Genomic DNA, 23755 nt, shown 5'->3' on the forward strand with positions numbered 1-23755 from the left:
GACTGAGTGCCAGAGGCCAGCTCGCTCAGACCAAGGCTGTGGGTCGGCCCCTAGCAAGCAGGGAATATTCAGCTCTTAGTGATTGGGCAGCTCTTATGATTTCAGCTTTGCTTGCTAGGTAGCTTCCCTTGGCTTGAGGCCCCAGCAGACGGTAGAGAGAGGAGAAGGAGAGGATGCTGGCTGTTCCACGAGTATGGCTTTATTGGAGGGGTCCATGAAGGGTCTCAGCTCTTCTTCTTCTGAGTTAGTAGGGGTACAGTATGCTACTTTTATACCCTTGGCCCAGATCCAATCCTGACCAATGGCAAAAGGTTAGAAGGACCATAAGTGACCAATAGTAGGGTTAACAAGATATTGCCTTACCTGGCTATAGGGATAGGTTGTAGGGTGGATGTCCCTGGAGTCAGGAAGCTTCTCTGCTGCTGTGTCAGCATTCAGATTCTCCACAGGGTTGTGGCTAAACCTGAGGGTTTCACTACAGGGCCGGGCTTGCTTTATTTCTGTGAAAGAGCATTCTGCCAAGCCGAGGTTGTGTTCAACTGGCACTTTTCTGTGAAATATCTCCTTAAAAAGGAGAGAAATATCCATTGCGTGCAGTCCAGCTTGAACCTTTCCCCACTGTGCTTGAGAAAGGTCCCATTCTCCCTGACCTTTCTTCTGCTGAAAGGGCAGGAGGTGAGCTGCTTTCTCCTCTTATTTAAGCATTAGTATGTGCAGGTTCTCAAGACACAAGTGACAGCAGAAGATAATTCATGTTACACAATGGGAAAGATGGGTTTGATTTGTTAAAATTCACCAGCAAAAGCTGGAAGCACATGAGAGATGCTCTGGGCTCAGATGTGTACTGGGTATTGAGAGTTTTGTTGCAAATTCTTGCAATTTCTAGTCTCAGATGCCAGCTCAGGTGGCCTTAACCCAGCAGAAATCAATGCTGCCATGGGGTGATGGTGTCTTTGCTGTATGTTCCCCCTGCAAGCCCAGTGCAGTCATTGTGGTTGGGTTGGAGTGTTATTTTCTGACTTTGTTTTCTGTCTCTGTAGCAAAATGAACCTTATTCTTGGCATGGGGCAGCAAGAGCTCCTGAGGTTGAGGTGGAGGAGCAGGAATTGCCCTTCTCAGGGGCAGTGCAGTTCCTCCTGTGTAGGGTTGTGTAACTGGAGCTGCAGCATTAGTGCTTTAAGAAAGACAAGCTACCCCTGAGAATTGTTGTAATGTGCATTTCTGACAGTAGTGCTTCAGGAGCAGGACACTCAGGGTGCCTTGGGACAGGCTGTGACATTGGGGATTTGTGGGACTCCACAAAGAAAGGAGCTGAGAGGTGCTCAGCATTCCCAGAGTGTGGATAAAATCTCCTTCAAACTGCTCTGTTCAAACTGATGTGTGACAAGCAGGTGCAGGACTGAGCTGAAAGCTGATTTATAGAATGAAAAATACAACCTGTGGGTTACACTTCTTGTCCTGTAGTGTAATTCATTCATTACAAATAACTGTGTTGGGATAGCACATAGAATAAATAAATATTTATATCAAATAGATATAATAAATAAATATAAATAAAGCACATAGAATAATGGAGTGGTTTGGATTGGATTGGATTGGATTGGATTGGATTGGATTGGATTGGAAGAGACTTACGAAGATCATCCAGTGCCAGCCCTGCCATGGCAGGGGCACCTTCCGTTGTCCCAGCCTGGCCTTGGGCACTGCCAGGGATCCAGGGGCAGCCCCAGCTGCTCTGGGCACCCTGTGCCAGGGCCTGCCCACCCTCCCAGGGAACAATTCCTGCCCAATATCCCATCCAGCCCTGCCCTCTGGCAGTATAACCCATGGCCTTTGCTCAGTCATTTGCTGTATCATCTCCCTTTCCAGGGGTATTTTCTCCCAGTCCCTGGGATTTCTACACTTCCTTTAGCTTGCTCCTAATTCCAGTGTGCATTTGAGCAAGGCATGTCTGGGTTGTACCTCAAGTTCCTCTCCTAGTCCTGAGTGTTTCTGAAGGGTTTTTTCAGATGGTGCCCTCTTGGAGCAGCTCCTGGTGCTGAAGGTGGGCTCGTGCTGCTGGCAGATTGCTCTTGGAGCCCTTGGAATTTGTCAGAACAGAGTGGCAGAGGAACAAAGGCTGCTTGGCACACAGGCTTAGGATTCCTGCTGCCATATTGGCACTGCTCTTTGCTTTGGGATTTTTCCCTCTAAATCACAGGGTTCTTGTATGAAATTCAAGTTAAAGCAAGTCTAGAGGTTTTTGTTATTTTTAGGGATGCCCTTTTTTCTCAGTTGTGTTTGGCGTGCTGCTTTCCAGCACCTTAATGATGGTAGAAGTGCTTAGAGCTGGGAGGGGATAATACAGCTACATTAAAGGCAAATAATTTGTGTGCTTTTAGGTTTGATGTACTGTTTCCTAATCATATTAATTACTTGGAATTCTTAAGAGAAACTCAAAAGATTTGCACTGAATTCCTCTAATTACCTAATTGACTTTATTTACATATATTGTAGTGCATAAATTATATGCAAGTGCATCCAGTTCCTGAGAAGGGAGAATATCTGTGTGGGTCTCATGTTTCTCCTGGCAGCTGCTGTGTGCTGCTACTTCATGGCCAAAAAATGATCCTGAAATCCTCCAAATTGGATATCCTGGAATGGATAACAGGAAAATTCAGGAGCATGAACCCACAGCAGATAGCGGGACAGGGGGAACTGAGGCAGGGACATGCAGATTAATTTCTGAAAAGCAATTAACTCAATTAACTTTTCTAATTGCTGTTTCTGCACTAAGCAGCTCTGACCTTAACAGCAAACTGGTTCACCTTCCTCCTCGTGTTTCCTTGTGTGTGAAATAAATAGCAGTGCTCACCTGCCCTTCAGGTTTGTTCACCTGGAGCGTGGCTCTTACCCAACTGTGAGCACTGGGGAGTGTTTCAAGGAAAAAATAATCCCCTGCTTGTGTGTGGCAGTGTTTTGATTCTGAAATATGGGCATCAAAAGTAAAGTTTACCTTTCTGTGCTGTTCCACTTTTTGGGTCTTGGCCTTTCCTTGCCAGGCACTTGGAGCTGGCAGTTTGCATTGTTGTGGGCCTGCCCAGAGCTGTAATTGTATCTGGGTGCACAGGAGGGGAAGGAGCTCCCTGGGACGCAGGCCTGCAGTGTTTTATGTTTCCGTTCCATGGGAGGAGCCAAGAACAGATTTCATGTTCTTAACTAAGCCTGTGGCCACCATCTTATTCTGTGTGGGTTTTTCCACAAAGGTCAAGGTTTTAACTGTGCCCTGAGCTGTCAGAGGCCCAGCTCTCCTCTTGCAGCTCCTTTTTGCCTCAAATAAAGTTGTGCTGAATTCCAAGCTCACATTTATTTGTTCTCTTTCAGTGTGCAAGGAGCCCCCCTACAAGGTGGAGGAGTCTGGCTACGCTGGCTTCATTATGCCCATTGAAGTGCACTTCAAAAACAAGGTAGAATCTGATTTCTGGTCTTCTAATTGTTTTGAGCTGTGCCAGAGCCTGAAACTGCCTGACAGAAAGACTCTAAATTATGTGACTGTTTTATGTGTGTGTTTTTTATTAGTCTAATAAATAGAATTTAACTGGGAGTTGGAAGCTCCTGCCAGACTTCAAAAGAAAGCTTTTGGCAGAAATGGAATTGGATAAAAAGGTGATACCAGGACAGAGGATGGTCCTGGAGATTCTGAGCAGAGATTGTGCCATTTGTAGCTTCTTTAGCATGGAGGATATTAAAGCAATTTAAAATATTTTATGTACATATGGAAGTAAATAAACATAAGACACTGATGCTATAAATATTTGTAAACACTGTGTTGATTCTCAATATATTAAAAAATCTGCTTTTGAATTTGCAAGCTTGTTAAATTTAACTGTATAGGTATGAAATCTGCAGAGGCCCAAGACAAACATTTGCATGTGTAGCACAAGTATTTAGAGCTGTCTTAAAGATATCCTTGTTCTTACTCAGTGCTCTTCCAGAAAGAAAACACTAAATATTTTAAGTCTTAAGATGCATTGCCAGCAAGTATATGAAAGTTAAAATTTGGATTTATTGCTTGCTTTAAGTCTACCACAGAGGTCACATGCTGTAGGTTATGAAAACAGGGAATTGGGCCCTTGTGTTCATATTACCTCAGTTGCAGTTAAATTGTTTTGTTAAACATGAATAATGGATGTTTCTGGGTTTGATTACTGCTTAAATCATAAAATAAAAACTAATGTTTTGCTTATGATCCCTAAGAGGGAACTGAGGTAAACTAAACCAAGAATGTTGAGCCACATCCCTGGAATCTGTGCTCTCCCACCCCCTCAGAGCCCTTAGCCCAGGTGTGTTGACAGCAGAGCACATGGAACAGCCTCAATCTATTTATTTCCCATCCTCCTTTCCTTGTCCCTCCCACAAACATCTGTCTGCTCTTCCCTCCTGTCCCACTCCAGCCCAGGCTGCTCTCCTGGCAGTGTCACTGTGAATAATCAGCATTTTGGGATGGGTTCTTGGCCTGCCACATTGCTCTGACCCCACTTTATGGCTTGGAGGAATAACCAGATAATTGGATTGGGCCACAAAAGACACAGTGTCCTCCTAAACCTGGGAGTGTTTTGCCCACAAGTTGTTTTTTGGGTGGGCAGGGTAAACCAAAAGAAGAAGAAGAAGAAGAATGGCAGGCAGGGGCTGGGGGGTGAATGTTGTTGATAAAAGCAGCTTTTTTGGCAAACACTGGAGTGCAACAAAAACACCTCAAAAGCTTGAAGTAATTCTACTTCTGGTGGCTTTTCTGAGGTTTTAGATGGGAAGCAGAAAATTCTTCATCTGCACTAAATGTTGGCTTAAGTCAGGTTCAAGATCTTTTACAATCCTGACCAAAAATGTGAACTTCCCCAGGCTGATTCCTTAAAAGTGGAACCTCTAATGCCTGAGAGGGTGAACTGTGTTTTAGTTCTACACTTCCCTTTTATTTTCACCCAGCCATTCCCCACTCTTCCCTTTTCCCTGCAGCTCTCCAATGGTTTCTTTCACAAATCTCAGCTCTCCCTCATTTCTGTGGCTTTTCAGAGGTGTGACTGCCATCTGCATTCCTGTGTTTTCTTTTTCCCTCTGTCCCTCAGATTCCTGTGTTCCTCATGGAGTGTGGAGCTGGCAGCTTTTCTGCCTAGAACTTGCTTTCACACCCACTGGGGTCATCACTCCTCATTGTTTCTCCACACACGTGACTGCAGACTTGTTCCCCAGCACTGAGCAGAGAGGTGGCTTTTATAAATAAGGGAAATAGGTGGGCTCTGTTCTCCCTGGAAACAATGGAAGGAGCTGTTAATTTAGGAGAAGGCTCTTTGTTTCTGACATTTTGGTCTTCAGAAACATGACAAATAAATAGGAGAACAGGTTGAGTTGCAGACTTGTTTTTCAAATCTACAGATCTTCAAAACACTCATTTTTTGCCCTGTTTTTTTAGCTGCATGTTGTTCTGGAGAAGTTCTTTTCCATTTTTAAGCTGATTAACAAATTGCTAATTAAGGAGTTTCAGGCAGCACCTCTCATTATTTAATTGGGCCAAGGGGTGATTGAGGGAGAAGGTGGAAAAATGTTCCAGTGATGTTCTGGAAGATGGAACAAAGATGTGTTTTCAGATTCAGCCACGAACTAAGGATTGCAGGGAGTTCAGCTGAGGGGGTGAGCAGGGATAGGACCTCAGGAGCAGCTGCAGCTGTGCCAGGGCTTGGCATGGAGCTCAGGGCAAGGTTCTGCCCCCTGAGGCTGCTGGGCACTGCCCAGGCTGCCCAGGGAATGGTGCCAAGGAGCTCCCAGGGCTGCTCAGGGTGGCTCTGCAGGGATGGGGCTGCACTGATCATCCCTGAGGGATCCAGCTCAGGATATTCAGTTGGTCTCCTCTGCCCAGTGATGATGCCATCTGGGAATTTTAAGAGCTCTGATCATTTTTTGTAAGTGGAGTTGAAGGAAATGTAAGAGGTAAATATTTCTGCAAAGACTGGGATATAGTAAAAATTAAAAAGATAGGGAAAGGGGAGGAGGAGGAATGGCAAAGGTTTAGGATCCAGCCTGTGTTCTCCTGAATTAAAGAAGGTGTTAAAACACCAAATAAAGTCTTCATCACTTCAAGACCTTGTTCTCACTTTGATCTCTGTAACCTGTTGCCACTGGTGGGGATCAGCTGGTGTGAGTGCAGCAGATATTGTGAATTGATTACAGCATTTGGGACTCATCCTTGAGTAATTCTCTGCAAGTAGCTGGTATGGATTGGTCTGGGATTGGGGTGAAAAGGCTCTTTGGAGGTGACTGGGTGGGGCTTGAGGCCATATGTTCCTCACAATCGGACACATTTTTGTTGATGTGTGTCCTCAGCTGAAACCAGACTTGCAGAGGCTTTGGGATTTGTTTATTGATGCATGTTTAGCTTTGTGAAGGTGAGAAGAGAAAGGATTTAAAGAGGGAGTGAGCCAGGCTGTGGAGATTGATCTTTGCCATGGTTGGCTGAAATGGGTTTTTTTCCACAATTTAAGCTCCTTTCTTATCCCTTTCCTTTCCTTGTTCTGATTTGTTGCTGGGATGACAAATGCTGGCTGTCAGAGCCCCTGTGCTCTTTGCTTTGGCTAAAGAAATACCAACCTGTGCTCTGGGAAGGAGCAGCTTTCCTAAGAACTGTTTTAATTAACTTCATCAGGGATTTTTTAACCAGCTTGGCATAAAATTGCCCATTGACTCTTTGTGTTGGAGGACTCTCTTTTTGTTATCATTGTGTGTGTTTGGAGCAGCAGACTCGGTGCCTTTTTGTGGGGTTGGGAAGTGTCAGGAGAGTGTGAAAAAGGTGTAAGAGGCTGTTCTTATCCTCTGTGAACATTGCTGGCCTGTGTTTGTCCTTGTGCTGCAATCCAGCTCCTCCATGAGCAGTCCTTTCTCAGCTCTGCTATTTGAATTGCAGAATATAAATTGTGAATATTGCAGCGAGCCTGGGCAGCCGGGGGCTCTGAGCAGCCACAGCACTCGTGCTCTCCTTTAACACTGGCACAGCCTTTGCTGCTGTAACTGATCCTGAAAAACAAATGGCAGGGGCTCAGCAGGTTGATTGATAAAGCTTTTGGAAGTCGACTTGGCTAATGACAGCAGATGATTTGGACTGGAAATGTTGGTGTGCTATTTTTGTTTTGAAATCCTTTGTGTTCCTGGAACGAGGGCTGCTGTGAGTGGCTTCTGCTGCTCGAATCGATACAAACCCGCTACAACAAATGCCTTGCTGTTTTTCTCCTGCTCTTCCCCTTCCCTCTCCCCCTCAATTTCAACAGTCTGGAGGCTTTTTTTTTTTTCATTGTTGTCTCCAAATAAATCTCTTCTAGTGGTACACGTTGTAATACAGGTCTGGCTTTGGTATTCATTCCCTGTGACATTTTTTGCATCCTAATCAAATTAGATCAATCCTCCTCACAAAGCTAAAGGTCTAGTAGATTTTCATGTTATTCTGATATAAGGCAGATGATATTAATGCAACATGGATAAGATGGTGTATTAAAGTCTCTTTAAAGATGCTACCTCCTAATTTTAGTGCTAGAGATAAAAGCCTTGCAGGATTTACATAATGGATACATGGAACTTGGGCTTTTCCTATTAGTGAGAAGGAGATAAGCAAAGAAAGCAGAAAAATTAGTTTGATTTTTTCCACTGAGGTTCAAAAGAAAAATAAGCATATTTTATCCCTTCTGCAACCTTTGTAGAGGTGATGTAGAAAACAAACAGAGAGAAATATTGGAAAAGGGGAGAATTATTTGTGTATCAGAGTAGGAACTCAGTGGAGACGTTGTAGGTGGGCTGCACATATGGCAGGGGAGGTGAAACAGGAGCAGCTACAACTGGTGTCAGGATTGTGCCATCAGGAGGGGATTGGCCTGGGAACTACTCCTGAGGAAGGTGAAGAGCCTGTGTTTGCAGGAGACATTTGATTTTACTGAAATGGCCATTTTGGGCAGGATGTGCCCAGGTTTGAGGAGAGGATGAGTAGCTGTAGCCTGTTGGAGTTTACTCAGCGTTGCTGAAAGTTGGGGGAAGAATGAAACTTATCCTTTTGTCTTCCCTTTGAGGGAAACATTTTAGGTCTGTCCTGTACCATCTTCCTTCCCAAACCTGCAGCAATTCCCTTTGTCCTGCTGCTGTTGTCCAGGGAATCTTTCTTTTATCTTTTTCTATCAGAAATTAGGATGGATTATCACTTTACCCATTCTTTTATCTGAGCAGGGTCAAACCCTGGGCTGTGTGTGTTTGAGTAACCATTCACATCCATAGGTACCTCCAGATGCTGAAAAAAATTAATTTTCATATATATATATATATATATATATATGTGTGTGTGTGTATATATGTATATATATGTGTATATATGTATATATACATATATATGTGTATATATACACATATATGTGTATGTATATATATTTTATGTGTATGTATATTTATATATTTTATATTTATATATTTTATATTTATATGTATATTTCTATATCATACATATATTTTATATATATATTTTTATATATATATATATATAAGCAGGGTCAAACCCTGGGCTGTGTGTGTTTGAGTAACCATTCAGGGTGGCACATCCATAGGTACCTCCAGATGCTGAAAAAAATTAATTTTCATATATATATATATATATATGTATGTGTGTGTATATATATGTGTATATATGTATATATACGTATATATGTGTGTATATATACATATATTTGTATATATGTATGTATATTTGTGTATATTTTTATGTGTATGTATATTTATATATTTTATATTTATTTATATATTTTATATTTATATGTATATTTCTATATCATACATATATATATATATATATATATATATTTGCAGTGTGTGGCAAGGCTGTGTTTGCAAAGACAGCAGCTTTATCAGCCATGCCAGCTTCATATCATGTATTTGTAAGAGTTAGCAGATTATTAAGTGCTTGTGTTGGAGTAGTGACCAGATAAAGAGATGTATTTATACTAATCTATACTAAAATAATGATTGTACTTATTACATACATATATATAATAAAATATAGATTAGGAAAATCTGATTTTCGAGCAAAGTAATGAAAGGCTAATGGAGGAAAGTCCTAAATGCTTAACCCTGGAGAATTTTCCAAAAGATAACATTGATTCATGGGTTCCTGAGTGGAACATATGGCTGATTATTTCAAAATCTGAATATTGGGCTATTCCCTTTCCAATGCCCTGTGTGGAAGCTGCTCCAGGACCAGTCAGACAGGTTGGACCAGCCTGTGAGGGTTTTCATTTCTGCAGCTCTGGATAAATGCCTCTGTCAGGCTGGATCCATGGCAAAAGGGAAGTGGTGTTAGATGTTATAGTTATTGAATAACCATGAGCCTGCTTCCTTGGTGTGCTAGATTTTTGTAGATAATTTTGTTTTATGGCTTTCTAAAAGTGATTTATGAGCTTTATGCGCACGCTACCAGTGAAATTCTTTTGATTTGTGTGAAGTGGCAAAAGGGCACACCCTGCCTTAAAAACAAGACAAGGAAATTTTAACAAAAGACTTTCAAAAATTCCTTCTCTTAAGAAAAAGTGCCAAAAGAACTTTAACCCATTACTTCAGAACTCAAAGGAAAAATAAAGCAGCTTCAGAGCTCATAACAGCTCAGTGGCAGGCAGTGCAGACAGGAAGCAGTAAAAATAAAACCTAATGTACCCAGCTCAGGAGATTGGAGGTGGAATTGGGGGATTCACTGGATGAAGGGAAGTTTACAGCAGCTGCAAATAAAAGCTCTGGCTTTGTGCTGCTCACTTGGAGTTTACTTCTCTGGCATCCTGGGATTTAAGGGGCAGATGCAAAGTGAGGTTCTGCGGTGCCTTGCTGAGACATCCCTGCACCAGCTTAACTATTTCATGGCCAAATGAGCCACTGGATTTAAATCTAGAAATGTGAATTGTTAGAAATAGCTGTGAGCCACCCTTTTAAAAGCTTTTCTTGGATGTCAGGCCCTTTAGAAAAGCTTATGGTCTTGGGAGCAGCAAAGTCTCTTCCCTTGTCAGTTTTTCTGTTTGTTTGACATCTGAAAATCAGAAGATTAAATTCTCTAAGAGCAAAGCTTGGCTTGTTTGTGTAGTTGCTGCTGAAGCAGGAGCACATGAAGGGTGTGTAGGATTGTTTGTAGGGTGAGAAAGAACCTCCTGTGAGTTGCAGCAGGATGTGTGGATCCCAACATGTTATTGAGAAAGGCTTTGAAGTGTGGCACTGTGGACTCAGCCTTTTTATTTCAAGTTAGAGGATGGCTAGGTCTGGGTCAATTGAGAGAGATTTTCCTTGGGTTTCTCCCCCCCTTCTTCCCCTTGATGGTTGTTTGGGGGAAGAACCTTTTAGGGAGGACCGGATGGATTAAGCTTTGGAGTGGCCTGAGCTGTAATCATTAGCTGGGCAGTGAGGGCAGTAAAGGAAAGAATGTTTATTTGCAGCTTTTTGCTTTGAGAGTTTTGTGGTGGTTCTTTTAGGAGTGCTGTAATCTCAGCTATTCACTGAGGGAGGGGTGGGGGGCTCCTTATGGCCTGGGGGATACAAAGGAGATTTTAATGATCAGGGCACTCTGCTGGGGCTCATTCCCAGGGCAGTTGTGATCTCTGAGCTGGAGGATATCACATTAAAAAAATGTCTCAATTCTACAAAAAATTCAATTCATTTTTTAGTGAAAAAAGCACCAAAAAATGGGATACCAAGGTGAGAGGAAAAGGGATCTGCTGCCTCCCTCCTGCTTGGAAAGCAAATGGGCAAATGACAAAGCAGAGCTGGTAATGGCATGGCAAAACATCTCCTGACCAAAGCCTGCGATTGCTGATGGAGCCAAGATTATTTACTCTGTTGTAAAGCAGGGAAAGCATTTTAGAAGCCATTATTAGGCCACATTTGGATTTCTATTCATCCTTCATTTCAGTTTATTAGGCTTTGAGGGACCCTGTGCAGCTGCTGTTTGAACTGCAGCGAGCGCACACGCAGAGCTCGCTAATGATTCAGTTAATGAGAACAGGCATGGAAAACAGGCAAATGACAGGGCAGGGTGTTTTGCAAGGATTTTTATTCTTCCTCACATGTCTCTGCTTTAGTAAACTCCTTTCAGGAGTGTGTGGATTCCTCAGGACTTTCCCAAAAGAAGGTCTGAATACCTGGTGTTGGCAGCATGTTAATATGAGACTGTCCTCTGTGACCAAACCCTGCTCCTGTTTGAGGGTGAGGATCCAAAACCTCACCTCCTAGATAAGCTCAGGGTACTGATTTTGATGTAAACCAAGTGTAGCTATCACCCTTTGCATTGTTAGAGGTGTAGTTTGTCCAAGCAATGGCTTTTGCACCAACAAGAGGAACTGGGGTGGTCTGAAGCTGTTTCAACCTATTTTCAGCAAACCTAAGGGCTGAGGCTGGGAGCCTGCAGTGCCTGTTCCCATCCAACAATGCCACTGCACCAGGAAATGGAGCTGCTGGGAGGGAATTCTGGAAAACACTGCTGTGCAGCTGCTCGGTGCTGCACAGGGAATGAGGCACGTGGGGTGCATGGATGGAAATGTGCAGGGCACTGCTGGCCTCACTGGGCTTCCCAGCACAGCCTCTCCTGCACATTGAATTTCTGCTCTTGTTTGAGGGTGAGGATCCAAAACCTCGCCTCCTAGATAAGCTCAGGGTACTGATTTTGATGTAAACCAGGTGTAGCTACCACCCTTTGCATTGTTAGAGGTGTAGTTTGTCCAAGCAATGGCCCCTGCAGCAAACAGCAGGAACTGGGGTGGTCTGAAGCTGTTTCAACCTATTTTCAGCAAACCTAATGCAGTGCCTGTTCCCATCCAACAATGCCACTGCACCAGGAAATGGAGCTGCTGGAAGGGGATTCTGGAAAACACTGCTGTGCAGCTGCTTGGTGCTGCACAGGGAATGAGGCACGTGGGGTGCATGGATGGAAATGTGCAGGGCACTGCTGGCCTCACTGGGCTTCCTCTCCTGCACATTGAATTTCCAGCTTGGAAATCAAACTGCAAGAAACACCCAGGCAGTGCCCTGTCCATATTTTTGTAATACACAAGAAGAGTATTTGCAATTTTAGGGCAAAAAGAGAGGGATTTCTTCCATTCTGTGCTGCAAAGGCAGCGGGTGGAACAGAGGCAGTGAGGCGCAGATGATCCCCCCAGCACTCACACAAACTCTGGATTGCTTGGGTGAAAGTGCCCTTGGAAAGTTCAAAAGCCTGCCCTATCTTCCCATTCAGCCCCTGCAATATGCATATTGAAAAGGATTTTCCAAACCAAGCCATCCTTTTCCCATTGCCTTTAATCTTTTCTCGGTGCCTGCAGAGATGCTGGGAGTTCAGAAGTTGTTCCTTCTCTCAAAAAGGATTATGCTTTTCTTAATATTGATACTTAGAGTTGCTTCCCAAAGGAGATAGGATCTGAATTTTGGTGAAAACAGTAGTGCATAAAGCTTGTGAATCTGCTTTTCTGGGCAGACTTGAACAGCTTTAAGCAGACAATTTTCAGTCAAAAATCTGTGTCCATGCATTGCTTTTGCAGTCAGAAGCCTCATGCCTGACTTCCTGATGAACAATGTTAACCTCAAGCACAAATAGTTTAATTTCCAGCTCTCTGATCTCATGGTGAAAAACTCCATGAATGCAACACTCGGTGGTTTATTTGGGATTTTCAGGAGTGACTGTTTGCATCCCCAGGCTTAGTGTGCTTGCCAAGCTTCTTCCAGTTTCCCAAAGCCTTTCTTGTTTTTAGGAGGAGCCCAAAAAGGTTTGTTTCACATATGACCTGTTCCTAAATCTGGAGGGGAACCCACCTGTGAACCACCTTCGTTGTGAGAAACTGACTTTCAACAACCCCACCAAGGAATTCAGGCGCAAACTCATCAAGGCTGGAGGGGTAAGTGCCCACTTTGGGATCCTAAAAGGAGTGGGCTTGTTTTGTTCTGAGGTTTCTTTAAGGCCAGCAGGCTTCAAGCAGTTTTCTACATTCATTTAAAAATGACCCAGCCAGTTTTGACTGGTGGTTATAGAACTGCAACACTTGCAGCAGAACAAATCCTTTGTTGGTGTGTGGTTGGTGACACTTCTTTTGTCAATTTAAATGTGAGCATTAATATCAAAGCAGAAACCCCCTCTGGAAAGTGGGATCTGCTGTGGATGTTGCCTGGTGCCAAGAGCTGGGTCAGTACAGAAAAGCTCAAGGAAAGAGAGGGGCTTTCAAACCATTCTTTATTATTATTTTTTTAACTTAATAGTTAGTGCTTCCTGGTCAATAAATGACCTCTAAACCTGGCACCAGCTACTTGTGGCTTAGATAATAAAAAAATTATTGAAAAATTAGATAATATAGAGTGAAAACAGCTTGGGGACAGAAGTAGATATTCTCTAAAAGGTCTAGTTGAGTATGGGTTGCTACAGGAACTGAACCTTTCCATCTGGGAAGATATTGAGCAGGGATAGACTAAAGGATAATCCTCAAATAAATGCAAGATCTGGGCAAATCAGTCCAAACCACAAAGTGCAAAAAGTTTTTAATAAGCCAGAGGATGTCAAGGCCAGGTTGGACAGAGCTTGGAGCAGCCTGGGATAGTGGGAGGTGTCCCTGCCCATGGCAGGGGTAGAATAGGATGAGCTTTAAGGCCCTTTCCAATCCTGAGCACTCCATAATTCATGTTCACTGTGTGCCAGTGCTTTCCTGTACTGGGCAGAGAGAGGAAGGTGCTCATTTCAGCCCTAGGATGGCTGGAACATCACCTGCTCTCTAGGATTTTCACAGTATGGTATTTTAGTCCTTGTGTACTGAGGTGTTTCAGCTGTTAATCGCTTTTGATGCCTTTTCTCTGGTGACAATTTTTCACAGAATTCTCCTGATAATGCAGGGAAGGTAAGAAAGGAATTGTTCCATGGAGCTCAGTGCTTGGTGTTAAGATTTTGTGAAGGGAGAGACCCAAGCCCTGTTTTTTTCCTATTCCCCCTGAAACAGCAAATTCAGCTTTTCCTAAACCAAGGAAATCTTGCTCATTCCTTCCAGATTTATCTCCCTTGCCTTTTTCAGGGGAAGAGCATTTGCAGCAGAACACAGAGTTCTTGTCCAGAGCTTTATTGCCTGCCTGTGCTCAGAATATTGGCATTCCCTTTGGGAAAGACACTCGATATTGCATTGCTGCCTTTCAATTTTGTGAGTTTAATATTCTGTATTTGAGGAGTTGCCTTGAAACTGAGCATTCCATAGACAATATCTTTTTTATGGCCTTTAAGCAGGCGAGGAAAAAAACATTGAAAAGATGAATAATAGTGTGTTAATTGAGCAAGTGGCTCAACATAATCATGTGTTAATAGTTAATAGTCCGTGAGACTTTGTGCAGACATAATTTCCCTCCTCTTTATTCCCAGGTAATGGTGATGCCAGAAGGAGCAGAGACTGTTTCAAGGCCAAGTCCTGATTATCCAATGCTGCCCACGATACCTCTCTCTGCCTTCTCTGATCCCAAGAAGACCAAACCCTCCCATGGGTCAAAGGTCAGTGCAGCACATGTTTGGGTCAGCCTGAGGTGAGGGAGTCTTTCAGGCCAGGCTGCTGAGGGCTTGTTCAGCAGCTGTTCCTGGCTGCTGCTAATTCTGAACCTCCTTGTACTCTGCAGTTCAGTACTTAATGGTCTGGAACTTCCCAGCCTCTAGGAGGGTTTTTTTTATGATCTGATAGACTTCTCTCCAGGGAAGTTTTGAAAAGAAAATTAAATGTGCCAGACTGGGATTTTTTGGTGGATTGTGTCGTGCTTAAAGGCAGATGAAATCCTCTCTGATGGTTCTGGTTTTGTCCCTGATGCTGAGGATGGGTTCTGGGGCTCTCTCACTGCCTGCCATGCCCTGCACCCCTTGGGAAGTCAGCCCTTCCTCTTCCTCAGGGCAGTGCTGAGAGCACATCAAACCTGCTTCACTTGCTCCAAGGGATGCTTTCCATGCTGGATGTTTGTGTCCAGCAGCAGCTAGGGCCTGACACTTCCACAGAACCTCAAGTTTTTTCTTTTTTTCCCTTATATACTGAAGTTATTTTTGTATAATCCTACATGGGGAAACAATCCCCAAGCAATGTGTTTTAGAGCAGATTACATGCACTGTGTCAGCCTGAACAGTCACAGGTATTAACAACAATTCATTTCCCAGTGTAATTCAATTCTGATAGCCATGTTCTTCAGGGCTCTAAACACTCTGGCACTTCAGTTATGCCTTCTGATGTTATGAAACAGAGTGAAGATGACTTACCTGTTAGTGGCTGATTTAATTTTGGTCAGGAATTAAGCACTGAAAGCACAGCAGAGAAATAAAGGGCTCTGAGATGAGCTCTGGTGAAAATTGCCAGTTGCTAAAGAGACAACATTCTCCTGCTTCCCTTCCTCCAGGGTGCTCTGAGAGCTGCATCTGTGTTTGCATTCAGGTTAAACCTGAATTAAACACCTGTAGATGTTCCTAGAAAGAGCCTGGAAAGGAGCAGAACATGTTTTATTCTTACTAAATGTTGAAATGCTCACTGCCAGTGTGTGTGCAGCAGCTTGAGGGAAGTATGAGTGTTTACCTGGGCTAAACCTGAATTAAACACCTGTAGATGTTTCTAGACATAGCCTGGAAGGGAGCAGAACACGCTGCATCCTTTCCTAAATGTTGAAATGCCCACTGCCAATTTGTGTGCAGCAGCTTGAGAGAAATCTGGACATTTACCTGGGCTAAACCTGAATTAAACACTTGTGAATGTTTCTAGACCTTTGACAGAGCCTGGAGAGGAGCAGAACATGTTTTATTCTTACTAAATGTTGAAATGCTCACTGCCAGTGTGTGTACAGCAGCTTGAGGGAAATCTGGACATTTACCTGGGCTAAACCTGAATTAAACATCTGTAGATGTTTCTAGACCTTTGACAGAGCCTGGAAAGGAGCAGAACATGCTGCATCCTTTCCTAAATGTTGAAATGCTCACTGCCAATTTGTGTGCAGCAGCTTGAGAGAAATCTGGACATTTACCTGGGCTAAACCTGAATTAAACACCTGTGGATGTTTCTAGACCTTGACAGAGCCTGGAAAGGAGCAGAACATGTTTCATCCTTTCCTAAATGTTGAAATGCTCACTGCCAGTGTGTGTGCAGCAGCTTGAGGGAAATCTGGACATTTACCTGGGCTAAACCTGAATTAAACACCTGTAGATGTTTCTAGACATAGCCTGGAAGGGAGCAGAACATGCTTCATCCTTTCCTAAATGTTGAAATGCTCACTGCCAATTTGTGTGCAGCAGCTTGAGAGAAATCTGGATATTTACCTGGGCTAAACCTGAATTAAACACCTGTGGATGTTTCTAGACCTTGACAGAGCCTGGAAAGGAGCAGAACATGTTTCATCCTTTCCTAAATGTTGAAATGCTCACTGCCAGTGTGTGTGTGCAGCAGCTTGAGGGAAATGTGGATGTTTACCTGGGCATGTGGGGGTGGATTTCTGCACAGAACAAACATTGCCATGTGGTTTATGAGGATGTGTTTTATCATTCTGTGCAGAGCTGCAGTTTCATACCCAGCTTGCATGTTTCTGTTGCTGAATTTTAGGATGCAAACAAGGAAAGTAGCAAAGCATCCAAGCCACATAAAGTAACCAAGGAGCACAGGGAGAGGCCCAGGAAAGACTCTGAGAGCAAAAACTCCTCCAAAGACCTTGAGAGAGAACAGAACAAGCCTTTGAAGGACTCCTCCAGAAAACCAACTGAGAACAAACTGCCTAAGGAGGAGAAGGCACCTCCAAAAGCTGCTTTCAAGGAACCAAAACTGGCCGTGAAGGAGACCAAACTGGAGAACACCTCTCCAAAGGGGGGGCCACAGCCGGAGTTAAAGTCTTCCAGCAAGAGGCCCTCCAACGTGGAGTCACCAAAGCCTAGTGCCAAAAAACAAAAAAAGAGTAGCTCCAAAGGGGTGAAGAATATCCTGGGGACATCTCCCAGAACCTCGTCTTCCTCATATCCAGAGAAGAAACAAACCAAGGAGAAGATGAATGCCAAAGTGGAAAAGGTAAAATCGGAGAGCGAGGCCAAGGAGATCAAAAAGCCTGTGGAGATGGAGGAGTCAAACTCAGAGGATGAAACTTCTTTCAAGTCAGAGGTGAGTAGGGATTTATTCTTTACCACAGTGTGGAAGGATGATGTTAAATCCCTGCCTGGAAAAGATGTTAAAAATAATCTCTCAGAGAAGATAGAGCAGCAGATTGGGAAATGCTTTATTATCTCAAATAAAATTCTCCTTTGAAACTCCAGTCAGTATTAAATGTTCCTCCTGTACAAACTTTTTGAGATTTATCTGCAGGCAGTTACCTAAAAGTCAGAGTTGAAGGTTATGGTCCCTCATTGATCCCTTGCAGTGACATCTACAGAGCTACAAGAGATACAGAGACACTTTCTGCCTGCTCATAAAGGCAGTGTTTTAGATTCTGATCATATTTCAGAAAAGAAGGAAATAATCTGAGTTTTGGTAATGAAAAAAACCCAGTATTAAAATGTAAATAAACCCCCTCTTCCTATCATGGCCTGTAAGAAATGTGCCATTGGCTGAAGCTCAAAATGCAACCACATGCCACTAAATCTAAGTAAGTTGTGTTGTGAAACATAAAACAAATTATGTTCTTGTACTACTATTTTTAAAAGCTGTCTAAATATTTTTTTCCTTTTTACAACTGAGAACATTCCTCATCCTCTGTTTTCTAAAAAGTGTTTTCCAAAAGAAGGCAAAAAAATGCAAGAAGGAACAGACAAATCCAAACTCTTGCTACTTTTCACTTGTATATTTGTTAAAAAGGAGCCATATATCTTGTAATAGGGTTCACAGGATAATGTCATGGGAATTCTGGGACTGGTTCCTCCTGACCACTTTAAGAAAGGTTTATTTTATTAAGATTAATTTTCTAGGGACAGTTTGTATTATGATTTAATCAGCACTGTGATACAACAATGCTGATGTGTTTGTCAGGAAGGGTTTTTCCTGCAGGACTCCCAGTAGAAGAGTTTATTGGGCAGTGCTAATTCCACTCTGCAGAGAATTCCCATCCCTGGCAGTGCCCAAGGCCAGGCTGGACAGGGCTGGGAGCCCCCTGGGACAGTGGGAGGTGTCCCTGCCATGGCAGGGGTGGCACTGGGTGGGCTTTGAGGTCCCTTCCCACCCAAACCACTCTGGGATTTTATCACTTCACTTCCCAGATGGATAAATTTCCACATGAGGCATTAGGAAGAGGCAGCTCCTCTCTCCTTTGAGCCTTTTACCAATGTGCAGCAGTGCTCAGCAAGCCCCACATTTCATTCCCAGCCCTCCCTGCAAACCTGTGACTGTGCACATCCCTCAGTGTCCTTTGCTGTCCCTGAGGTGTCCCCATCCCCTCTGGTGCCAGCAGTGTGAGCTGACAGTGCTGCCAGGCTGTCCCTGGAACCACAGCCTGTGACAGTGGGGCTGAGCATCTGCTGCAGCCTGTCCTGCCCCAGTGTGTCCCCTGCCCCAGTGTCCCCTGTCCAATGTCCTGCCCCACGTGTGTGTCCCCTGTCCAATGTCCTGCCCCAGTGTGTCCTCACTGCCCCACGTGTGTGTCCCTGCCCTGCCCCAGTGTGTGTCCCCTGCCCCAGTGTCTGCCCAGTGTGTCCTGCTCAAGTGTCCCCTGCCCCAGGTGTGTGTCCCTGCCCCACGTGTGTGTCCCCTGGCCCAGTGTGTGTCCCTGCCCCAATATGTGTCCTCACTGCCCCACGTGTGTGTCCCCTGTCCAATGTCCTGCCCCAGTGTGTCCTCACTGCCCCACATGTGTGTCCCTGCCCTGCCCCAGTGTGTGCACTGCCCCACGTGTGTGTCCCCTGTCCCAGTGTCCCCTGCCCCAAGTGTTTCCCCCTGCCCCAGTGTCTGCCCAGTGTGTCCTGCTCAAGTGTCCCCTGCCCCGGTGTGTGTCCCCTGCCCTGCCCCAGTGTGTGTCCCCCTGCCCCCAGTGTGTCCCCTGCCCCAGTGTCCCCTGCCCCACGTGTGTGTCCCCTGCCCTGCCCCAGTGTCCTCTGCCCCAGTGTGTGTCCAGCCCCAGTGTTCCCTGCCCCAAGTGTGTCCCCTGCCCTGCCCCAGTGTGTGTCCCCTGGCCCAGTGTGTCCTTGCTGCCCCAGTGTCCTGTCCCAGTTCCTGCCCGGTGTCCTCGCTGGCCCAGCTCCTGTTTGGGGTGCTGGGGACACTCGGTGTGGCAGACAGGGAGTGGTGGCAGAGTTCCTGTGGCACCTGAGCCCCAGCCCAGCTGCAGAGTGCCCTGGCAGCAGCACCCAGGCTCTGGGGAGCACCCTGGGGGATGTCCCTGTCCCCAGCACGGGTTCTGCCCCAGGGTTTGTGCTGGCCCTGCTGTGTGGGGCCGGTGGGAGCCACATCACTGAAGTGGGGGTGGAGCAGGGCCTGGAAACTCTTAAATCAGCTCTGCTGCTGCAGCCAGGGGATTGTGCAACACTCAGGGCTGCGGCTCCACGCTGCCTCCCAGCTGCCATCTTTGCAGGCTGCTCAGAGGGGACACTGCAGAGCTTCTCCTGCTGTTTCAGCTCCTTGGCCTTTATTCTTTTGAGGTTTTTTAAATTTTTTTTTTCCTTCCCCCATCAAGTCCAGTTCCCTGAGCTGGCCTCATGCTTGGCTGCCTCGGTGCTGACAAAGGGGAGGCAGGGATGGGAGGCAGGGTTGCTTTTTGCTTTGGTCACATCTCAGTGACAGTCACTGAGTGTGTCCATCTGCATCCTGCTGTCAAAGAGCTGATGGCCTAAATGGCAAAAGGAGAGATTGGTTATCTCCAACAGCTGCTGCTTAGATCCTGTTAAGTTAATTTTAAGGGATTTTTTAAGGGAAGACTTGCTGATTATCAGGAATGAGGGATGTAGGATTGGAGCTGTGGGTCAGATGCAAGAGCTGTGCTCTGTTAGCTTGAAAATATTCATAAAATCCCACCCTGGTTTGGGTGGGAAGGGACCTTAACTATAATTCAGTGCCACCCCTGCCATGGCAGGGACACCTTCCACTGTCCCAGGCTGCTCCCAGCCCTGTCCAGCCTGGCCTTGGGCACTGCCAGAGCTGTTCTGGACACTCTGTTCTCTCTGCTCTCCCCTTCCATCTTGGAATTTCCCTAAACAGCCAGATCTGCTTCAATGTGCCAACAGACCTGATACTGGAACTGTTCAATTATTCTCCTTTGCTCCTGAACCCTTCCCAAGGGCTGTAATACCATTTTTGACACATTTTCCCCCTTCTTACAGTGAAATAATAAAAATCTTGCCAATATTTTGTTCACAGTGTCAACAGGGCAGGGATTGTGCCTCTTTGTGCCTGTCTCAAGGTTTTTAGGGTATTAACCTTTCCTGTGTCAAATAATTTATCAGTGGCTGTGTGTGATTCTTCAGCATCAGGAGTAGTAAATGGATCCCTAGGAATGAAACAGTGAAACTCAAATGCTGATTTCCAGGGAATTAATTTTAAAAAGGCAAGATATTACAATACATTGAGAATCTTTAAACTAGAACTAGAATCTTTAAACTGAGTACCAAAAAAAACCCCATTTTAGGGGATTTTAGGAGCTACTTGGGGGCAGAGGGAGTTGCTGTGGCCTCTTCTGCCCTCTGGTGGTTCTCAAGGATATTGCAGGTGATTGCTGCCAGTATCGGATTTGTGATCAAAATTTCCCAATCTTGCCTAAATTTCCTTCCTGGATGCTGCTGTTAGCAGTAATTAATTTAATTAATTTACTCTTCACTCAGTGTTACTGCACAGTAACAACTCCTGTTGTTGCTGCCAGGTGCTGACACACAAATTGGGGGTCACAAGGGTTGAGTTGGTCTCTGTTATGTTGGAGCCAGTGGATCACTCAAACTGGTGTAGAGACTGGGTTTAGGATATAATAATAATAATAATAATAATAATAATAATTTAGAATTAATTTTGGAGTCATGTGAGCTAGCTGGGATAGACATCTCCATGTCTGTGAGGAAACAGGTGGGGAACTGGGATTGATTGGAGAAGTGTTGGGGTCACCTCTTTGTGGCCTTCCAGTGCCTGAAGGAGCCTGCAGGAAAAATAAACTGATTATAAGGGATGGAGGGACAGGACACAGGGAATGGCTCCCACTGCCACAGGGCAGGGCTGGATGGGAGATTGGGCAGGAATTGTGGAATCCATCACTGGAATGGATTTCCCAGAGCAGCTGGGGCTGCCCCTGGATCCCTGGCAGTGCCCAAGGCCAGGCTGGGCAGGGTTTGGACCACCCTGGGATGATGATTTGGATTAAATCATCTTTAAGGTCCTTTCCAACCCAAACCACTCCTTGACTCTGCTCCATGGTCAGTGATCAGTCTGAGGTTCAAGGGAACCTTGGTGGGTACAATAAATACACTTTTTAAGAGGGTTTGGGTAGGTTTGGGTTCTGTACTGCTAATCTGTCACACTTCAAAGCAAGGGCTTTAATTTAAATGTTTATCATCATTTGGGGGGTTTGAACCTCATGGTGTGAAGGGGTTTGATGTTGCTCCCAGGAGTGCTGAGCTATATCCTGCAAGATTCCATAAATGTTTTTATTCACCTCACATTTTGTTTTTTTCTGTAACCCCAAGAACCGTATTCAGTGATGAGTGATGCTCCTGCCTCACAGTGCTTTGTGCTCTGGTTTTCTGGATTAGAAAGATTAAGATTCTTTTTCTTTTGTTTCCCTTTTATGGGGGGTTAAGTCTGTCCAGTCCAGCCCTTCCAACTCCAGCTCCAGCTCCGACTCCAGCTCTGACTCTGATTTCGAGCCATCTCAGAACCACAGTCAAGGTGTGTTGCAAGAAGAGTTTGTTCAAACCTTCCTTGTGTAACCATAAAATGCTCAGGAGAATTAAATGTGCTTTTCCAGCACTATAATAATACAGTTTCTTGCATGCAGCCATGTGTTGGAGTTGTGATGCTTCAGCAAGAAAAGGCAATAATGTTATAACATCACGAACAAGTATTTTTCTTTTCTTGGCAGCTAATTTATGAGTAGGGAATCCCTCTGGATTTGGTTCTTTCCCTTTTGGCTTTGGTTTCTGCCTCAGTTTATAAATGTCTAGCTGCTGCCTGATCTGTAGAATCACCAGAACAGTTCTCCTCCAATCTCATCTATGTTTTATTAAAAATTATAAATGTGCCATTCATCACTCTGCCAGTGTGTAACAGCTTCTTTCTCAGATCCCTCCACTGATAACCCAGGGAGGGAAACTGGCAACACAGTAAACGTTCCAAATGCAGCAAATGCTGCGCTGCTCCTGTCTCCAGTGACATTTAAATCAACCCCACAGGCATGAAAAATGTGCTTTTGTTCTCCTTTGGGAGGGGAGGGAGCTGTAAAGTTTGTCAGCTCTGCTTTAGCTGCCTGCACAGGGTGTCCTTTGCCAGTCCCATCTCACGGGGAGTCAGGATTGGGTTTGGCTGGGCTGGGTTTAGGTTTGGCTGGGTGGGGCTGTGAAGGGTTTGGCTGGGTGGGGCTGTGAAGGGTTTGGCTGTGCTGGGGCTGGGTTTAGGTTTGGCTGGGCGGGACTGTGAAGGTTTTTGCTGTGCTGAAGCTGTGCTGGCTCTGCCCTGGTGCTGAATTGCTGTCCCTGTGCCCAGGCCCCCTGCGCTCCATGGTGGAGGATCTGCAGTCTGAGGAGTCGGATGATGACGACAGCTCCTCGGGAGAGGAGGCAGCAGTCAAAACAAACCCTGTCAGCAGGGATTCCAGGTGGTAACAAATCCACAGCGGGGCTCTTGGGTTGCTTTTTACCCTCTGCATTTTAGGCTGCTCTGCATGTGGAGGGAGGAATCAAAGGGCTCTGTGTGGGAGGGGAGGAAGGGCAGATGTGTGGGGTCACTCAGCACAGAGCTGGTGTGTGATGGTGTTCACAGGAGTTTTGGATGAGGGAAGAGATGAGGATCTGACTCCATGTTTCAGAAGGTTTGATTTATTATTTTATGATATATATTACATTAAAACTATACTAAAATAATAGAAGAAAGGATTTCATCAGAAGGCTAGCTAAGAATAGAATAGGAAAGAATGATAACAAAAGGTTCTGTCTCAGAGAGTCCCAGCCAGCTGACTGTGTTTGGCCATTAATTAGAAACAACCACATGAGCCAATCACAGATGCACCTGTTGCATTCCACAGCAGCAGATAATCAATGTTTACATTTTGTTCCTGAGGCCTCTCAGCTTCTCAGGAGGAAAAATCCTAAGGAAAGAATTTTCCATGAAAGATGTCTGTGACTGTGGTGACAGCAGGGTTGGCTCCAGAGCACAGAGAGGAGAAGGCACTGGGAGGTGCTGAGCTGGGCTGGCAGGTGTCAGTGACTGAGCCCCTTCAAACCTCACCTCATTGTGACCCTCAGATCTCTGCTGGAGTGTGGCACCTTTGATCTGTGGGGCCAGGCAGTGCTGCTCTGGGCTCACAGGGCTCTCTCTGCCCTCTCTGTGCTGGCTGCTCCACTCTCTGCACTCAGTGACAGCTCTTTCCTGCCCCACACCCTGGAAAGAGTTGAACTTCACCTTCTTCCCTCAGGAAATGCTGTTACTGCCCAAACCTGGAGTCCCAGTGAATATTTGAACCCAAATGCTTGGCCCAGAGAGCAGCTGCACATTGGAAATGCTGGTGGTAGTTACCAAACACCAAATATCCATTATTGCACATGTCATCATCAAGGAAACAATAACAGAGGGACTTTGAAGGGTGT

At 45.0% G+C, this 23755-nt stretch overlaps 1 protein-coding gene across 2 annotated transcripts in view; it reads left to right on the top strand.

Moving 5' to 3' along the window:
- Positions 1–23755, top strand: part of MLLT1 (MLLT1 super elongation complex subunit) — a 35424-nt gene that overhangs the window by 5107 nt on the left and 6562 nt on the right. Inside the window, exons 3-8 of one of the 2 annotated variants that reach the window (XM_058040699.1) lie at positions 3364–3446; positions 12774–12917; positions 14414–14539; positions 16608–17153; positions 21755–21842; positions 22656–22767. In XM_058040699.1, coding sequence (XP_057896682.1) covers positions 3364–3446; positions 12774–12917; positions 14414–14539; positions 16608–17153; positions 21755–21842; positions 22656–22767 — 1099 coding nt within the window. Of the gene's footprint in view, positions 1–3363; positions 3447–12773; positions 12918–14413; positions 14540–16607; positions 17154–21744; positions 21843–22655; positions 22768–23755 lie in introns of both variants that reach the window. The other variant, XM_058040698.1, reaches the window with a different exon arrangement.

Source organism: Melospiza georgiana, chromosome 26 (assembly GCF_028018845.1).
Source record: "Melospiza georgiana isolate bMelGeo1 chromosome 26, bMelGeo1.pri, whole genome shotgun sequence".
Classification (NCBI taxonomy): Eukaryota; Metazoa; Chordata; class Aves; order Passeriformes; family Passerellidae; genus Melospiza; species Melospiza georgiana.